The sequence below is a fragment of the Peromyscus maniculatus genome, chromosome 14 (assembly GCF_049852395.1).
Source record: "Peromyscus maniculatus bairdii isolate BWxNUB_F1_BW_parent chromosome 14, HU_Pman_BW_mat_3.1, whole genome shotgun sequence".
NCBI classification, from domain to species: domain Eukaryota; kingdom Metazoa; phylum Chordata; class Mammalia; order Rodentia; family Cricetidae; genus Peromyscus; species Peromyscus maniculatus.
In genome coordinates, this window is record NC_134865.1 from 45,873,220 (window position 1) to 45,890,248 (window position 17,029).

General features: G+C 46.3%; 1 protein-coding gene across 2 annotated transcripts in view; it reads left to right on the forward strand.

The window, feature by feature from the left end:
• The window catches only part of Prkch (protein kinase C eta), a 211,941-nt gene that overhangs the window by 141,107 nt on the left and 53,805 nt on the right, over nucleotides 1–17,029 (forward strand). For both annotated transcript variants that reach the window (XM_006992732.4, XM_076550877.1), the window contains exon 10: nucleotides 4,567–4,721. In XM_006992732.4, the coding sequence (XP_006992794.1) occupies nucleotides 4,567–4,721 (155 nt within the window). The remainder of the gene's footprint in view (nucleotides 1–4,566; nucleotides 4,722–17,029) is intronic.

Genomic DNA, 17,029 nt, shown 5'->3' on the forward strand with positions numbered 1-17,029 from the left:
GTTTGTACCACTCTGTTATACTGAGGAATTTCATGTGTACACCACAGAGGCAGCCTCAGCATCCTGAGTCATATTTCCACAGTTCTTACACACAGCTCAGATTGAACAAAAACTCTTCATTTCAGTTTGAATGTTCTGGGGAAGAGACTGTGGGAAAGTGGGCTTCTTCCAAGTAGTCATGTGTGGGAGGTACAGCAGTTGTCTTCATGGCCCTTACGTACAATCATTTTGTTACTTGTCCCTCTTAGTGGCACTCTACCCTGTAGCCAACCCTCGCTTCATCTAGCTGCATATCATTTTCAACTTCCAGGAGCAACCTATAAAGAGAACTTTAAGAAGTGTCTCCTGCTGACTGCCACTGCCAGTTTAGGGGATATGCCCCGGAGAGCCAGGGCAGAAAGCTGGCACAGGCCTCAGTGGGTTAATGGAACCAGGGCAGATGACGACAGAAATTTTATTGTCGCCATGCACCAGCTCCTTGAACTCTGTGCCTGTAACTAATGCAGGGCGTGGGGACAAAGGGATTTCTGAGTTGCGTTTATTCCCCCAGGTGTTCATCATCCCATGCTGATGGCTTGCATCTGTGGTTAGTTGAATCAGAGACCAGAGAGAGGCGCGCACAGTGTAGACAAAGGGCTTGGCTTTGGAACTGAAGCTCAGCCAGTCTCCTGGATCTTGGGTTTCCTAGCCCACAGGTCAGGGCAAATCTGCCCTACAGGAGCCAAAGCCACAGGTGAAGCAAGTTCTGCCGAGGCTAGGGCTCAGCTTCTAGGAAACGGGCTGTTAGGAGTCCTCAACCGGCTGTGTGTACAGATTTTGGTTACAGAAGGACTCCTCTGTCTCTGCCTGGGTGGGATTAGTAGAGCTCTCCCTGCCCTAAAAGTGACTCACAGCCACCTTGATCCATCACACGGTCCCTCCCTGTTGCAGGATTCCCCGAAAGGACTTCATCTTGTTTCACAGCACAGGGCATTGGGCAAGTAACTTGGGACTAGTTCTTGACCAACATGAATGCCAAGGGAAGTTGTAGGCAAGAGGTCATCACCTGCTTCCTTTCAGAACCTCGAATACAGAACTCTTCTGTGGTGGGCCATCACCGCATGCGACGGCTTCCTGGAGATTAATGCAGTTCATTCCAAAGGAATAAGATTTCTCTGGGGTGGTTTGGTTTATTACTGATGTTTTATTATACATGACATATCCCAGCACTTACTGGGGTCTTTTCAAGCCTTAGCTCACAGGTGTCACATGTTTTATCCCAGGCACTGGGCTTAAAATTGTAATGCACTAGGTGAATGATTGTGTTTATTGGGAGAAATTGAGGCCCTTCTCGGTTGTGGGTGACCTAGGATGGGGTCAGACGCCTCCCAGACTTGCCTCTTGCTTCTACCAAGGCTTGATTATAAGTCTAGCAGCCTGATTCCAGACGGTTCTGTGCTCAGCAGCTTCAGCACTTAGCCGCCTGGGTTCTGCCTGGCGTCAGAGCTGGCCGCTGTGCATCTCATCTGTCCGTCCTCTACCTCCCCTCTCTACCCCAACCTGCTCCTTTTCACCTTCTAAACCTGGGAGTCAGCTCTTCTCAAGAGCTTTCCCCAAGCCCCACCCTGGCCTCCATCTGTTCTCTCTCCTTCCCCACGACCCGTCTGCCACCGTCACCACCTGTCTGGCATGCCCCGTCTACACGTCTGTGAACAGGTGTAGGCCCACATCTGCTTCAGGATGCATGGGCCCTGCCTAGGGCTTGGAGTTCTCTGTGTGCTTAGTACATGGTGGTTCTTGCTCAGACCCTTAAAGAAAGCAAGAAGGTCTCAGAGAGCTTAGGAGGTACCACGGACGCAGACCCTTGCAGCTCCCGGAGATACAACCCACAGCCAGTTGGCTCTGGTTTGGGATGCCATTCCAATAAGCATGATACAGCGGGGATCCTTGAGAGAAAGGGTGGTGATTGATGACCCTCAATAACAGAGAGCAGGGTATGAAGCCTCCTTCCCCTTCCCACCACCTAGAGGATGCTTCTGTGAAACAGCTTTACAATGACGTTTTCCAATATGTTCTTACCCTTCTTTCAAATCCCAGTAAGAAAAGTGTGGAGGAAGACCATGAGACTTTAGAAACCTTCAAGAGGTCCACAGAAGTGGAAAGGGATGCCCCCTCGCCCCCACCCCCACCCCACAACCTAAAGCTGATGTCTGTCATTACACAGGGCTTTATTTATTTATTTAATTATTTAATTATTTATTTATTTATTTATTTATTTATCTATTTATATTTTTTTTATCTTCTCTCTGGCTATAACTGAAAGTATTCTACACATCCACGTTCTTTTCTGAGCTGAAAATGTCTTCCTTAGGAGCCACCACCAGCAGCAGCAGCAGGCCTCAGATTCTGTGTATTGCACCTTTGCCAGAGGGTGAAACGTTCAATAACGTTTTATTTTGGATGACATCCCATCTCTCACCCCCACACCCCTGCACACGCTATCTTGATGATAAACAGGTCTCTTTGTAAATAGTGGAGACTTGTCATTTTCTTCCTCCTCTGCCATGGCAATCTTGGAGAGACGATAGTGGGACCCTCTCTCCTAGTAGACATTTTAGAACAGAGTCAGTAAAAGTTCAGGTCTCTAGAGGTTTCTTTGCAGTTAAAAAAAAAAAAAAGCAAGCAAAACATGTTGTTGGTTGGCAAAGACAGTTTTGCACTTCGTCACGTGACTTGAGGTCTTTGTGAGGGGGGCTCTTGATTTCTTTTCATCCCAGTTACCTCTCCTCAATCTGGCTTTTCCTTTCTCCCTCCTTTGAGAGCTGATTGCAGCCCCGGGAGCTGTGAATGGTACCCTGTATTCTAGGTTGGTGCCAGGCCCATAATAGGAGCGAGACTCTGGGTGGAAAGAAGCAAGGGCCTTGAACAAAACATCCTCGGTTTCAAATCTAAAGATCCCAACCCTCTCCAGACATTTGCTAACGTGGCCCACCCACCGGATTCCTACCCATGGAATGCGGGACAGCCATTGCTCATCTGAACCCATCCACCCCATTCTGCCTCTCCCTCTGCCACTCAGACTCAAATGAGGGCCCTTAGCTTAGTCACAGAGCTTGCTATATTTGTTTAGTCTTCCCTTGGGCTATTGGGAAACCTGAAGAGCTGTGTTGGTGGTGGCTTTTAAATTTTTATTTTTATGAACTTTTCCCTTTTGTTCTCACTCTTAACTTCATGCTTCTAGCTGATAGAAACAGACGTCGTTTGCACACACACACACACACACACACACACACACACACACACACACACACACGTTTGATTCCCTCCCCTTCTGATTGAGGTTTTACTTACTACAGGAAGTGGGAAATCACGGGTCACTCCGCCCTGATAGAGCTCAGCTAGATGTGCTGCGGCAATACCCTGGGAAGTGAGCCCAAGCCAGACTCCCTGCCATGGTTCAGCCCAGCCACCCGGAGCTAAATCGGTGGCATCTCAAACCCCCAAGTAAAGGCGGGTTCTTGCATGTATACATCCTTTGATAAAACACCAGTTTGCCCGTACAGTGACCGTCCACATTCCCACCCCCAGAAAGGGCAGCGCCATCTCTGAAGGCTGGAGCTCACCTGCGGGCCTTGACTCACACAGGACTCTTGCTCAGGCACCTCCCCAACCCCCACGCAGGTGTCAGATGCCCCGCTTCCTCCACCGCTTCCACCACAGCTTTACCAGAATGTGTAGATTTGCTGTTTATGTTTTAAGAACCCTGTGTTTCTCGCACCAGCCTTTCTAAGGGGAAACCATATCTGCTTTGTGTCTATGGGCTTCTTTGTTGGGTTCCCAGCACCCCATCCAGTGCTCAGGGAAGGAAGTGAGGGACCCACTGATGGTAGAGGTCCTTAGACACAAGCCTTTTACCCTATGTGTCTCAGCAATTGCTTGCTAGATGGACCTTGCTGTCACGAAGCCGTCTTATGGTCCGAGTCCTTGGTGCATGGCTTGTATAGTCCCTAGGCTTCAGCAGAGGAAGCTTTGTTAGGAGTCCATTTTCCCTGCCTGGTGAGAGTGACTGCCCCAGGGGACCTCCAGTGGGCTTTATGTCCACTTCCGATATGACGGAGGTATTTCTAACAGAGATTGTCAATTGAGCTTCATTAGCCTGAGTTCTCTAAAGGAGTTTACCCTTTTTCTTTGTTTGTATATTTTCTGCTCATTTGTGAAAAATGAAGCACCCTGCCCAGTGTCCTTGACTCTCTGAATAACCCTGTATGCTCTAATGAAGATGTTTACCAGAGGACTTAATGCCCATGCTCTCTTTTCCTTTTGGGATCTTTCATGTATCAGGCTGGAAAGAGAACCAAGGTCTCTTGATGCTTTGCGTATATAGAAAGTCAAGGTTGTATGGAACTAGCTAAAGGGGATTTCCATGCCATCCTTCCCTATGCGATCAAGGACCTGACCCCACAGGACCATCCTCTACTCTCTGCTCACAGGCAGCAGTCTGCATGTCTTGAGGACGATGTCTCTTCCAGGGAGCACAATGCTGATGAGCAAACAGTAGGCTAATCAATCCCCACATGTTTCATCTAGGATCGTCTATTCTTCGTCATGGAGTTTGTGAACGGAGGGGACCTGATGTTCCACATTCAAAAGTCCCGTCGCTTTGATGAAGCCCGAGCTCGTTTCTACGCTGCGGAGATCATCTCTGCACTCATGTTCCTGCACGAGAAAGGCATCATCTACCGGTGAGTGTGCGTGCTGGGTGCCTCTTCGGATTCACCCCCTGCCTGGCTCCTCATTGGGCCCTGCCTTCCCTTTCTTGTAATCATCAACTAAAGACGTTAGCAATGACATCCACAGAAGGCCCACGTATTCACTAGAGTTAACGCAGAGATGAGCTCTCTGTCTCTGAACTGAAATGTTCAGCCTGTTTGAATCCCAGGGAGATTAATATTCATGGATTGGCTCAGGCAGCATTTGCTGTGGTAGCCAAGCCCTGGAAAGTGCTGGATTCATTGCTGCTTTCCCTTTTTCCATTCTAATGTTTGAAGTGAGTTGGTCAATGTGGACCCATTCTATTTTCGGATTCTGCAAGTGAGCCAAGCAGTGTGTCTTGACTGTTGCTGGAAGTAGCTGTAATGGCATTGAAGTCGGAGGAGATTGGGTTTGCTAGTCCACAGCTAAACCTATGGAGTGGGGCTGATGGTATTTAGTCATGTGTAGTCTCCCAACAGTGTTTGATTACATTTCATGATACAATCTTTGGACCTTAATAGTCATTTGAATGGACTAAAAATCTGATTGGTGTTTTCAATGGCTATCCAATGAAGCATAAATCAGAGAGATGGTGGGTAACGTAAGAAATGGAAGAGCTAGTGAGTGCCGGGGTGTGTTCATGTTGACATTTCCTTCCACCTGTGGTCCGAAGCCTCTCACTCTTTAAATCACGTTATAACTTGATTGCCGCATGCGATGGCAAGTTGTCGTGATCCGCTTGACACAATCTAGAATCACAAGAAGCATCTGAAAAAGGAGTCTCAATGAGACATTGTCTAGATTAGATTAGCCTTGGGCATTGTCTAGATTAGATTAGCCTGTGGAGAATTGTCTCAGTCACATTAACTGATGCGGGAAGACCTGGCGTGCAAGTGTGCAGCACTGTTCTCTGAGTTTGGGTCCTAGATTCTATAAAAGAGAAGAAAGTAAGGATAAGCGTGGGTTAGCATGTGTGCATTCATTTTCCCTGTGGATGTGATGGGACTGGATGTCTTAAGTTCCTGCTACCTCATATTCCCTGTTTCAATGAACCATAGCTGTGGTGGTTAGAATGAGAATGGCCCCCATAGGCTCGTGTTTGAATGTGTGGTTCCAAGTTGGTGAAACTGCTTAGGGAGGACTAGGAGGTGTGGTCTTGTTGGAGGAGGTGGGTTGTTGGAGATGGGCTTTGATGATTCAAAAGCCCACACCAGGCCCAGGCTCCATCCTCCCGCTCCCCGCTCTCTGCCTCCTATCTTCAGATCAGGATGTAAGCTGTCAGCTACTGCTCTAGTCCCATGTTCACTTTGCTGCAGCAACAGGAAGGAACCTAGCGAACACACCTGTTCTCTTCTGGTGACGCAGTTATTGCTTTTGTGTGTGTGTGTGGGGGGGGAATCTATGTTTTATGGTAGGACCCTGAATACTAAAGCAAAGAGCTTTCTGGTTGAAATGTACTCTCCTCCCCCATGCCCAAGACAGGGTTTCTCTGTGCAACAGTCCTGACTGTCCTGGAACTCGCTCTGTAGAGCAGGCCGGCCTCGAACTCACAGAGATCTGCTTGCCTCTGCCTCCTGATCCCTGCGATTAAAGGTGTGTGCCACTACCACCTGGCAAAATATACTGTATGAGTCACCTATCTCTACCCTGCTTATCCCAAAGAGAGACTTTCCCACATTTACTTTTTAGGAATAATGACCTCCCTACTTGGAATACTTGTTCCAGGATCAACATGTTACCTACAAGTGTCCCTTCTCCTTAACATTATGGCCATCTCTGTTGTTTAGACGAATAATTCTTGGAGAGATGTAATAACCAGGCTACTAGCAGGTGCTGAACTGAGATTTCAAACCCTGCCTAACTCTTCTGCTACCTTCTCTGTTCAGGAGAATCTTGAAGATTGAAGATACCACTAGAAGGCTGGTGTCTTATTCTCCTTATAGTGTCAGAATAACTGTTAATTGTGAAAATTAAAGCAGAAATAGGGAAGGGGAGTGAGGCTTCAAGTCAGGTGGCCTGACTCCCTGGGGCCTTTCCTTACATGGCACCCCACATTGATACAAGCACAAGCTTGCTCTTCCATGTTGAATGTCACACTTACTTCCATTTGCTTTGTGAGCATAGGCTTATAGAGCATTGGCTTTGTGGCTGATGGTGTTTCTGATGAGGCAGTATTCATCCACATACTGGTTTTCTTCCAGTTTCTTTTATCTGTCACTCAATTCTAATTTCCAACTCAATTCTGATTTTCATTTATTCTCAAACTCAGATCCTCATGTTCATTAGCTTCTAACTGATATGGCTGACTTTGAAGGGAAAGCATTTAATCAGGATAGATTCAAGTGCTATTTTTGCCTTGTGGATTTGTTCCACGGGATGCTTTAATTCCATCAGGCTCCTGACTGGTGCCAGAGACTTAAAGGTGAGGCTCTGAAAGCCAAGTCCTTGGAATTCACACACAGTCAAGGGCATATCTGGGTCACAGAGAGTGTGAATTGGATTCAGGAATCTAGTAAGAAACTTAGGAACTTCAGACATGTCCCTTTATCATGTGTGTCCCAAGATGGCCTTTATAAAAACTGAAATGCCCTCTCTAGAAGCTTCCTCTGAGCTGTCTAAATAAAGTTATTGGTCAGTCGGTCAGTTAGTCGGTTGGTTGGTTGGATGGATGGGTGGATGGATGGATGGATGGATGGATGGATGGTTGGATGGTTGGCTGGTTGACTGGTTGGTTGGTTGGTTAGTTGGATGGATGGATGGATGGTTGGTTGGTTGGTTGATTGTATGGATGGTTGGTTGGTTGGTTAGTTGGTTGGTTGGTTTTGGAGGCTTTATCCCTGGATGTGTGTGGCTTATTTTCCAGCAAACTGTAAAGGTGGTACCATTGGCAAGTCATCATCAATCAGAACCTTAGGAAGAAGATGAAGCACTCTCTCCAGCATGAGTTTCTCTCCTTTCAGTGACTATACCTGTGGGTAGATCAGAAGACAGGCTGATCATATACATCTGTGTTTTATAGCTTGTGTGCTCACCCTGACTCTCGGGTGCATTCACCCTCGAGCCTGGGTCCTGGGAGGTACAGCTGCAGAAGGCTCTGCCTTTGTGCTTTTGGTTGCAAAGTCTGCTGTCCAACAAAGTCCTCCAACCAAAGTGAGCTGGAGAGCAGACAGTCATGGAGTCAGCTTTGACAAAGGAAAAAGATCTGCTTATCCCTGTGTCATAGGTTACCAGGAACCCAGATGGTGCCTGAATAACTTCTGTGTAGCTTGGACATTTTCCTAAAGTCTGACTCTACAGAAAAAGTAGGGAAATAAAAAGACACGCAGGCCACATAGAGCAGTACAGGAACCTTTCTCTATCATGCTCTATAAACTGCATTAAAGGAGACTTCGGTCAGCTCTAACATTTCAACTCCAAACCACCAAGCCTGCCAGCATACATTTACTCTGTCTCTGACAAAGGGTGGAGTGTATCTGTGATGTGTTAGGTAAGGAGGAGTTTATAGAATTTTTAATTCTGGTGCCTGCTTACCATGTTCCACTCAAACACCGAGTGCATCTCCACACTCACTCTACCACGTGTGAGCCTGACTGCGTCAGACCTTGCGCAGCCCTTGGCAGGCTGCACATTTGCCAATCAGTGTTCACTCCCGAAGTGCCTGCACACTATTTCACTATCCCGTTTTCCAGATGTGAACCAGCCCACAGAAGCTGACAGCCAGATCTAGCATTCTGTCTTCTCCTCTTACACTCACAGAATACAGTATTAACCTTTGACCTTTTCTGAGAATCACTTTTGATTTCTCTTCAGCCTGAGAGAAAAACCTGCCTCTGCCTTGTTTGTGTTTTTTGTTTGTTTGTTTTTTAAATTTTTAGTTCTTCCAGTGCTGGAGATCAGTCCTAGGACAAGCACTCTAACACAGAGCTATATTCCCAACTCTTTTTTTTTTTTTTTTTTTTTTTACAGTTTAGGAAGGTCAACCCTATCCCCACCAGAAAAGTTCTGTTAAACTAGGCTCTGCATACAGTGGATGACTGTGAAGATAACCTTCTCAGACATTGCCCACCTCTTTTCTCAAAGACAGGATCAAGGATATTGGGGGCCTGGCTTGTTCAGATACTTGTGTGATCTGAACTTAGTTAGGTGTGGCTTTGTTCAGTGAACCCATAGTGAGATCACCCCTGAGAACATTGCTTCCTTGGCTAGAGATTCACAAGGAATTTGCTTGCAAATCATTTCTGTGTTGGGTCCATGGCAGATGCTTCATGTTTGAGTCATTGTTCTCTGAAATTCTTCCCTTCTGGAAAACTGGGTCAACATCTCGGATTCTGTCTCCTGGGACCTCCCTTACTTCTCAGCATTCCTTATTAGCAGACTTGCAAACTCCCAAATATCTTTCATTTGAGCCTAGAGTTGTGTACTCTTACCCCACCTATATTAGAATGCATTTCCATATTTGTGTTTTCCCTCTGAATTTAATAAGAAAAATCTCTTTGGGTAAAGGCGAGAGTCAAATTCGGTGTGTCTGTTTTCACTTTGTCATCTAATGGCGTCATCCTCTCTACTGAGAAGCAACTTTGTTCATTCTTCACTTACTTACCTGACTGCAGTGATGGCTACACACTGTCATCTGTTGTTTTTAAAGCCCTTGTTATAGTGAGAAAGGGCCAGCCACAGACGTGCTCAGGACATGAGTAACTTTCACATGAGATTTGGGTGCTGAGCCCTTCCCAGAACTTTTAAGTCACATTCTTGCCTTCTTCTTGTACACATTGCTCATTCAGAGACCATTCCTCCATTGTCACCAGAGAGTGACCCTTGTCCCTTATTCTTTTTCTAAAGATGTATGGAGAACTCGGGGTTTCCAGCTGTTTGCACTTACCTGACACCTGCCTGGACGCAGTTTCCCCCTTCCCACAGAAAACCCTTGGCCCTTTCGCTCCCCCTGAGAAGTGCTTGGAGACCGCTTAGTGTTCAGTGACCATCAACGCACTGCCAAGGATTTGAACAGAATGATGAGCAAAACCAAGATTGTTCCCTAGTGGAGAACAGGGTCCTGTGATGGAGAAAGTTGTCTGTCAGGTGATCACACACACAGAAGTGGCAAGTATGGCCCATGCCGTGAAGCAGAGGAATGCAGTGCCACAGTCAGGAATTTCCCTAGGGTGACGGGTTATGCCTAGGGAGAAATAGAAGATCTTTTTAAGAAAGTGACTTTTAGGCTCATGCCATTAGTGACGAAGAAGAGAAGAATATTCCAGGCAGAAAGAACAGCAAATGCAGATGCCCAGTAACAGGAAAAAAAAATGGCAAATTCTAGGGCTTTTAAGAGACTTGTAGCTGAAACCAGTGAGGCATATTTTCCCACAGTTAGCACTCCATTATCCCAGAGTATACACAGTCATCTGATGACTTTAAAATTTTATTAGATATACCTCATAAATAATTTATTTGAGAGTTAGGTAAGCTGGTCATGTTGCCAATCCCTGGAGGAACCGTCAGTCACTGTGAGTTTCTTGCATCCCTGTCTTGGTGTTTAGACCCAACAATAGGATTATTAAATTTTAGAAACAGTAGAGGCCTCAACGATGACCTAAGGCTAACTTCTTTTTTTTTTTTTTTTTTTTTTTTTTTTTTTTTTTTTTTTTTTTTGGTTTTTCGAGACAGGGTTTCTCTGTGTAGCTTTGCGCCTTTCCTGGAGCTCACTTGGTAGCCCAGGCTGGCCTCGAACTCACAGAGATCCGCCTGGCTCTGCCTCCCGAGTGCTGGGATTAAAGGCGTGCGCCACCAACGCCCGGCCTAACTTCTTTTTTAAAGATGAGGAAATTCAGGCCTCAAATATCCAACCAGCAAATTGTTTCTCACGGTAAAGCTTCTGTCAGTGTGGTTCATCTGCAATTTGTAGTCCATCTTCAGAAAACTGAAAACATGAATAATCCTCAACTTCCTGATGACTGAAGAGTTAATCAGGCATTTTGAGGCATTCATCCCTGTTTGCTCTAATTCACTGAGGAAAATCCAGTCAAGGCAAGAACACGTGGGTGGACACAGTGTGTCAAGCATCGTTTGAGGAGGTACAGATCCTCCGAAATGAATGGCGTAAGGTTCTGCTCTTTGAGGCTTTTTTGGGCGGTGGTGGTGAAGTGAGATGGATAATCCACAGACCACTAATGGCAGATGGGTTCCAAAACTGGAGCATGCCCAGTGTGTTATTTCCTTCTTTTATTGCAGTGACAAAATATTAAAAAACAAAAACAAAAACAAAACAAAAAAAACAAAAACAGCAACGTAAGGGAAGAGGAATTTGTTCACGGTTAGTTTTAGACTGTCACAGTGGAGAAGGTATGGTGGCGTTCATGGCAGCTTAGTCTGGGTGGCAGCAGCTTGCCTAGTGGTTTGCTCATATGTTGGCAGATCGGGAAGCAGAGAGAGTTCTAGCCGTCAAGGCCTACCTCCTGCGAGCGACTTTTGTTACCTAAGCCACATTCCCAAAGGTCCCCCAATCTCTCAAGACAATACTACCAGCTAGAGACCAAGAAAGAGGTCCACTGAGCGCATGAGCCTACTGGGGGCATTTTACCTTTGCCCTCAGAGGATACCCACAGTGGTTTGAGAATACAGAGAACGGCCGTTCAGTGTAAGGCATTCAGGCGAGCATCATGGAGGAAGTGACGTCTGAACTGAGCAGGGGAAGTTAAAGCTGACCGAAGATAGGGATATTTGGTTGTGGAAAGGGGCTACACTGGAGCAAAATGGAGACGCATGAAAGTAGCCGGTGACCAGACAGGTAGAACTGAGAGCTACAGAAACTGTGGTAGTACCAAAGGCTAAAGGTTGCTACAGGGGCAGATGAGGTCCCTGGGGACTGCTGGAATGAGACTGCCAAGGGCTTGAAATTTGGCACAACTGCCAGTCATGGGAAGCCTAAACATGGCAACTACTTAAGCCAAATAGAAACATGTTTGTCTTGTAAAAACTCAAGGTCCAGCTCTGTCACGGAGCTCCATGCAGTCCTGTGGGACCTGGAAGTCTGTGTTTCTTCTCCTGACCCCTTCATGGCTACCTCCTAGCCAATGCTCCGGGGATTGCCTCTGACTTCAAATTCCAAGTAGTCAGAAAAGGTATAAAGGGTACTCTTTCCAACTGAGTAAGCTCCCTTCTTGAAGGTATATATAGTGCTTACATGGAGTTTGCTGGAACTTAGTCATATGGCTACCCCTGGCTGCAGCGAGGGCCAGGAAATACAGTATCACATTCCAAGGAGTCCTTTCCAACGAAAGAGCGGGCTCCTGTTAAGAAGGGAGGCAGTAGCTATGTAGTGAGAAACAGTATCAGACACATTCTCTTCCAGGGAGTTTGGGTTGAGCGGTTTGCTTGATATGAGTCCATTTTGATTTCACGTGCTGTCGGGGGATAGTGGCCCCTGTGGACATGCGCATGGTGAGTGGCAACCCAGGGGAGTTTCCATTCGAGGCAGTGACAGTGTCCCTTGTAGACAGACAATGATGACCTAAAGTAAAGAAATAATATAGGACAGCAGAGAGCACAAAAGTAAAGGCTATCACTGAGGAGAACAGCCAAGACTTAGGGCTGGACCCAAAATAGGGGTGCCAGAGCATCCCCAAGCACTGGGATGGGTAGTGGCATGACTAGTGATACCAACAGCTAGACAGGACCAGGAGACCAGGGGAGGTCTAGGCCAAAGGGGAAAGTGAGGAGCTTTAGAAATGCTTCAGGCATGTGAGAGTTTTTCAATGGCAATGCACCGTGGCAGTGGTTTTCAACCTTCCTGACGCTGTGACCCCTTAACACGGTTCCTCATGTTGTGGTGACCCCCAACTGTAAAATTATTCTCATTGCCACTTCATCACTGTAATTTTGCTACTGTTATGAATCACAATGTAAATGTTTTTGGAGGTGGAGGTTTGCCAAAGGGGTCACGACCTACAGATTGAGAACTACTGTACTATGGGTAGGTGGGTAAGGAGCCTGAAGCCAAGAAAGAGAATGGTATGGAGTTAAATATTCCAATGTCATTAGCACATAGCTGTTAGCTCAAATCATGAAACCAGTGTGAACAAGTGGACCAAAGACAGAATCTTGGGGAGCAGTTCCCATTTGAAATCTGCCGAAATATGGCCACAGGGCTGAAGAGATAACAGCTCTTCTGTGGCATTTACAGTAAATGGCCCCCCAAATGGAATTCCATGAGAAATATGAGGCCATAAAAGAGTAGAAAAATAATCTTTTATTGTAAGGTTGTTGAGATCGTACATACATCCTTCCTGCTCAGGGAATGATTTGGATGATTTCCCGTGAACCGGGGCAGCGAACCCAATCCTGGTTCTGGAGATGTGAGCAAGCTGTTGAAGGCTCTGAGTCTTTTTACCTACTATGTGTAAGCAGAGAGCCAGTGTCCCTGTGGGGCAGAAGTAAGGACCTGCCCCCCACCCCCACCCCGTGACGCCTGCCAAATCAGGAAGGACACTGCTTTTGCATGCGAGTCGCCAGACAACCTTGATTCTTTCCACTTATGTTGAAATGATACTGAGATGGGGGAGTTCTCCAGACAAATGTGATTTAAGTTACTAAATTCAGCCCTTTGAAGAACAGTGTTTTCCCCCCAGAATTCTTTTCTTGGTACTTCAGTACTGTCTTGGAATGATAAGTTTTTATATCCTTGTCATGTATTTGTTACAAACCCCTTGAGGTGATTTTCTGGGGAGGTTGTTGGGCCTGTGGGGCAGGTCGTAGAACCTGAAGTTATGAGTCTTGCTTTTTGTTGAAATCCGGAATGTCTCTAATTTTGTCTCAAAAAGAGCGGTTGAACTCTTTTTTGTTAGTTTACCCCTTCTAGTAGTGAGACAAAATTTGAGGTGGTTAATTTGAGGGGAGATTCAAGGACCTTTCCATCAGTAGACTGAATACCCATCCCGAAGGCTTAACACCAGTAATGTCTTTTCTCAAAGGACCCAGCTTAAGGTCAGGACAAAACATAAACCCTGAAACACTTAATCATTCTGTGTACTTCATTCATTAAATCACAGGAGCGGCCCTGGCACGCCACGTCTGTGCCTGGCTTTCGTGTCAACAATAGCTTGGTTATTTGTACCTAATTGATAAATGTGCTAATCTGCTTCCCTGGCTAATGAAATCAGACCACCAGTTTTGCTCTTTTTCCTACCAAATTGACCACAAAACCTGTTTTCCATTGTCGTGGCCGACAACTTGGATTTATCTGCTGAGCGGTACAAATGCAGCAGGTTGACCTTTCTGTACCGGCTGAACACCGCCATTTGTCAAAAGCAATTCAACCGGACAGTTCGACAAATGTCTGAACTGCTCCCCCTACTCAGCTTTGTGCCTGGCTCCTGGGGATCAAAGGAGGATAAAATGAGTCCTGCCCCCAAGCTGGGGCCTTGTGCATGCCCTCAGCCAACACTTGATAAGTATCTACAGCGTTCCACACAGGGCCCTAAGCCGTGGGAAATACAGGTACCAACACAGGCAACCCTCCTTTACCCCCAGGGAACTTAAATTCTACCAGGAGCAGACAAACAGACTAAAAGTCTGTCGGATGCTGAGATGATAAACTCGGCGAAGACAAGGCTTGATAACGGGAGGAGAGAATCAACAACATTGAATTTACAGGCAGGGTCAAGACAAACTTCTTGGGTAATGGCATTTTAGCAAACTGAAGAAAGGTGGCAAGGAGGAGGGTCCATGTCAATATCTGTTGGAAGCACATTCGTGGTACAGCTCCGGGAGGGAGGCGCTGGGTGTGGTCAGGGATGCTGTCACAGCAGAGCTGGAGCAGCGTGGAAACCATCATGTCTCTTGTAAGGAGACACTTTCCTGTAGGACGGTTCTTATCTATTTAGTTCTAATTACGTATAACTACTGTACACGGTAAGTGATGCCGTGGTTTTCAGCAGATAAGGAAATTTCAGGCTGTGGGAAGTAAGTAGGTGGCGGTTGTTGGATGTTATAGAGGATGTATCAAAACTCTGCAAACCCCCATAATGACCCCTTTTGAATCCTGGTGAATCCCTGGGCCTCTAGGTAGGCGCTGTGTATGTGGACTTGCCTTCTCCTCTATCTTTGCCTCCTCCTCTTTTTGCCAGCCTCACCCCTACCGATCATTTCTATCTTAACTTAGTTGTCACTGGCCCCGAGTTTTTCTAGCTCCAAGCACTCTCGGGTTTAGGGTGCCCCATGGCAACTGGCCATGCTCTCCTTTTGACACTGAGGCCCTTGGCAATAAGACGCACAGACATCTGACTGCCTCTCTGCCTCCACAGTGCTGGCAATAAAGGCGCACACACACTGTGGCAGGCTCCCGAGGATGGGTGTTTTACGGGTCTTTGCAATAGCAAACAAAGGAAACCAGACAAAGCAAAGCCCCTTCCTCAGCTGCGTGCACTGTGCCGTGGAACTGTCCCTGGGGCCGTCACTAGCACATCAGCTGTGGGGGGTCTGGGTGTGTGAGACACACAGGTGGCCCCTTTAAACTTTACTTTTCTGTGCTTCTCAGCTGTTTGATAGTGAACAATCGAGGCAGTCTTGACACTAGAATAAAGCTCTGGAATCAAACTTGAATTTGAGACCTCCACATTATATTAGTTTTATATGATGCCAGATAAAACTTTAATTCATAACTTCACAATCTGTAACATGGGTCTAAGAGTGTGTCCTACCCCCTGGGCTATTGCGAAAATTGACTCCTGTTTGTTCTGGTATCAGCCAACGTTCACGATGGTACACTCACGTGAAGTAGCGTGTAACTACGAAAGGAAAGATCCCTGTACCAAAAAGAATGAATAAATCTACAGTTGTCACAGTTGTTAGCCTAAGTAATTTATCTTTGACAATTCAGTGGGGGGAAAGAAAGTTAAAAAGCATTCTGTGTGGTGCTCATTTTAATCCTATAAAAAAAAAAAAGAACAGCAGAAGCCGTTTATATATGTGTGTACATGCAGAAATGTGTAAAAAAGCAGGAAGAAAAAAAATCCAATAGTTTGGAATGGAGTGTATGGTTATTAACTGTTTATTTTATACTATTATATTTTCTCACTGGTTGAGATGGAAATATGTTTAATTTTTTGTTTGTGTGTGTGTTTTTTATCCGGGAGTGGCAGGTAGGCAGAACAGTGAGATGCTCTTCGGCCTGGGCAGACAGAGAAGGGGTGTGTTCAGGGGGAAGGTGGACAGAAAGCCCTCCCGCTGCTTTTCACTCATCACACTCACTTCAGGCTGCACCCTAGGCTGCTTCGCTCTTGCTCATTTTCATGGAGTATCAGGTATCATGGAGTTGCTGGCACAAGGCAGAGCAATATTTCTTCATTTCTGTTTGACTTCTGGCCACATTTGTCCAGCAGAATTCATTGGGGAAGAGGAGCGTCAGGAAGATTGATGAGCCGCAGTTCCTGTATTGATTAGAGAACAACACCAGCCAGGCCTGGGAGTGGGGGGGGGGGGCTGTCATTCCAACTACTCAGGAGGCTGAAACAGGATGGGTGCAAATGTAAGGCTAGCCCTGGCTACAGGGAGAGTTCATGGCTAGACTGAATAACATAGGAAGACCCTATCTCAAAAATTAAAAAAAGACATTTTTAAAGGACTAGGAGTCTGGCTCAGAGGTAGACCCCTTGCCTAGCATATGTGAAGCCTGGGTTCAATTCCCAGTCCCGTCCTGACCCTTAAATAAATGCCATTTTAACAGAATGTTAAAATGTACAAGATGCACAACAGTGATCAAAAAGGGAGCAATTGCTAACTGCTGTAAAAGGAACACAGTGAGACCTAACCCCCCTCATCCTCCTGTCCGAAGCTCCCCAGTTCCTGTCCTCCTGCTCCTATGTGCTCCCAGAAACGGTCTGAGCGTGTACAAGCCGTGTGCTTGGATGTGCTTCTTGTTGAAAAGCAAATGGCAGCCTGTCCTACACGTACAGAAGTTGTCCCCTGGTCTCTAAAGAGATGGATCCTAAACCTTTGGAAAAAGGTGCGGTGACGAGCCACTGAAGAGTCTGAAAATGTCCGAGCACTGGAAGAATTGTGTCTGTGTTGGAGAAACTGTGTTTTTTTTTTTTTCTTTCTGATTCTGCAGCAGGCATACCACAGCTCATTTTAGCAGCATAGCAACAAAGCTGTCTTCTCCACGGGGAGGGGTTGCATCAATCACTGTTTCTAACTGGGCTTCAGAACAGCAGTGTGTACTTCCCTGTGGAAGAACACCTTTGTCTGCAAGACACTGAAACCGGATTCTGTCAAGGGGAGAAAATGAAGAGCTAGCTCCTGT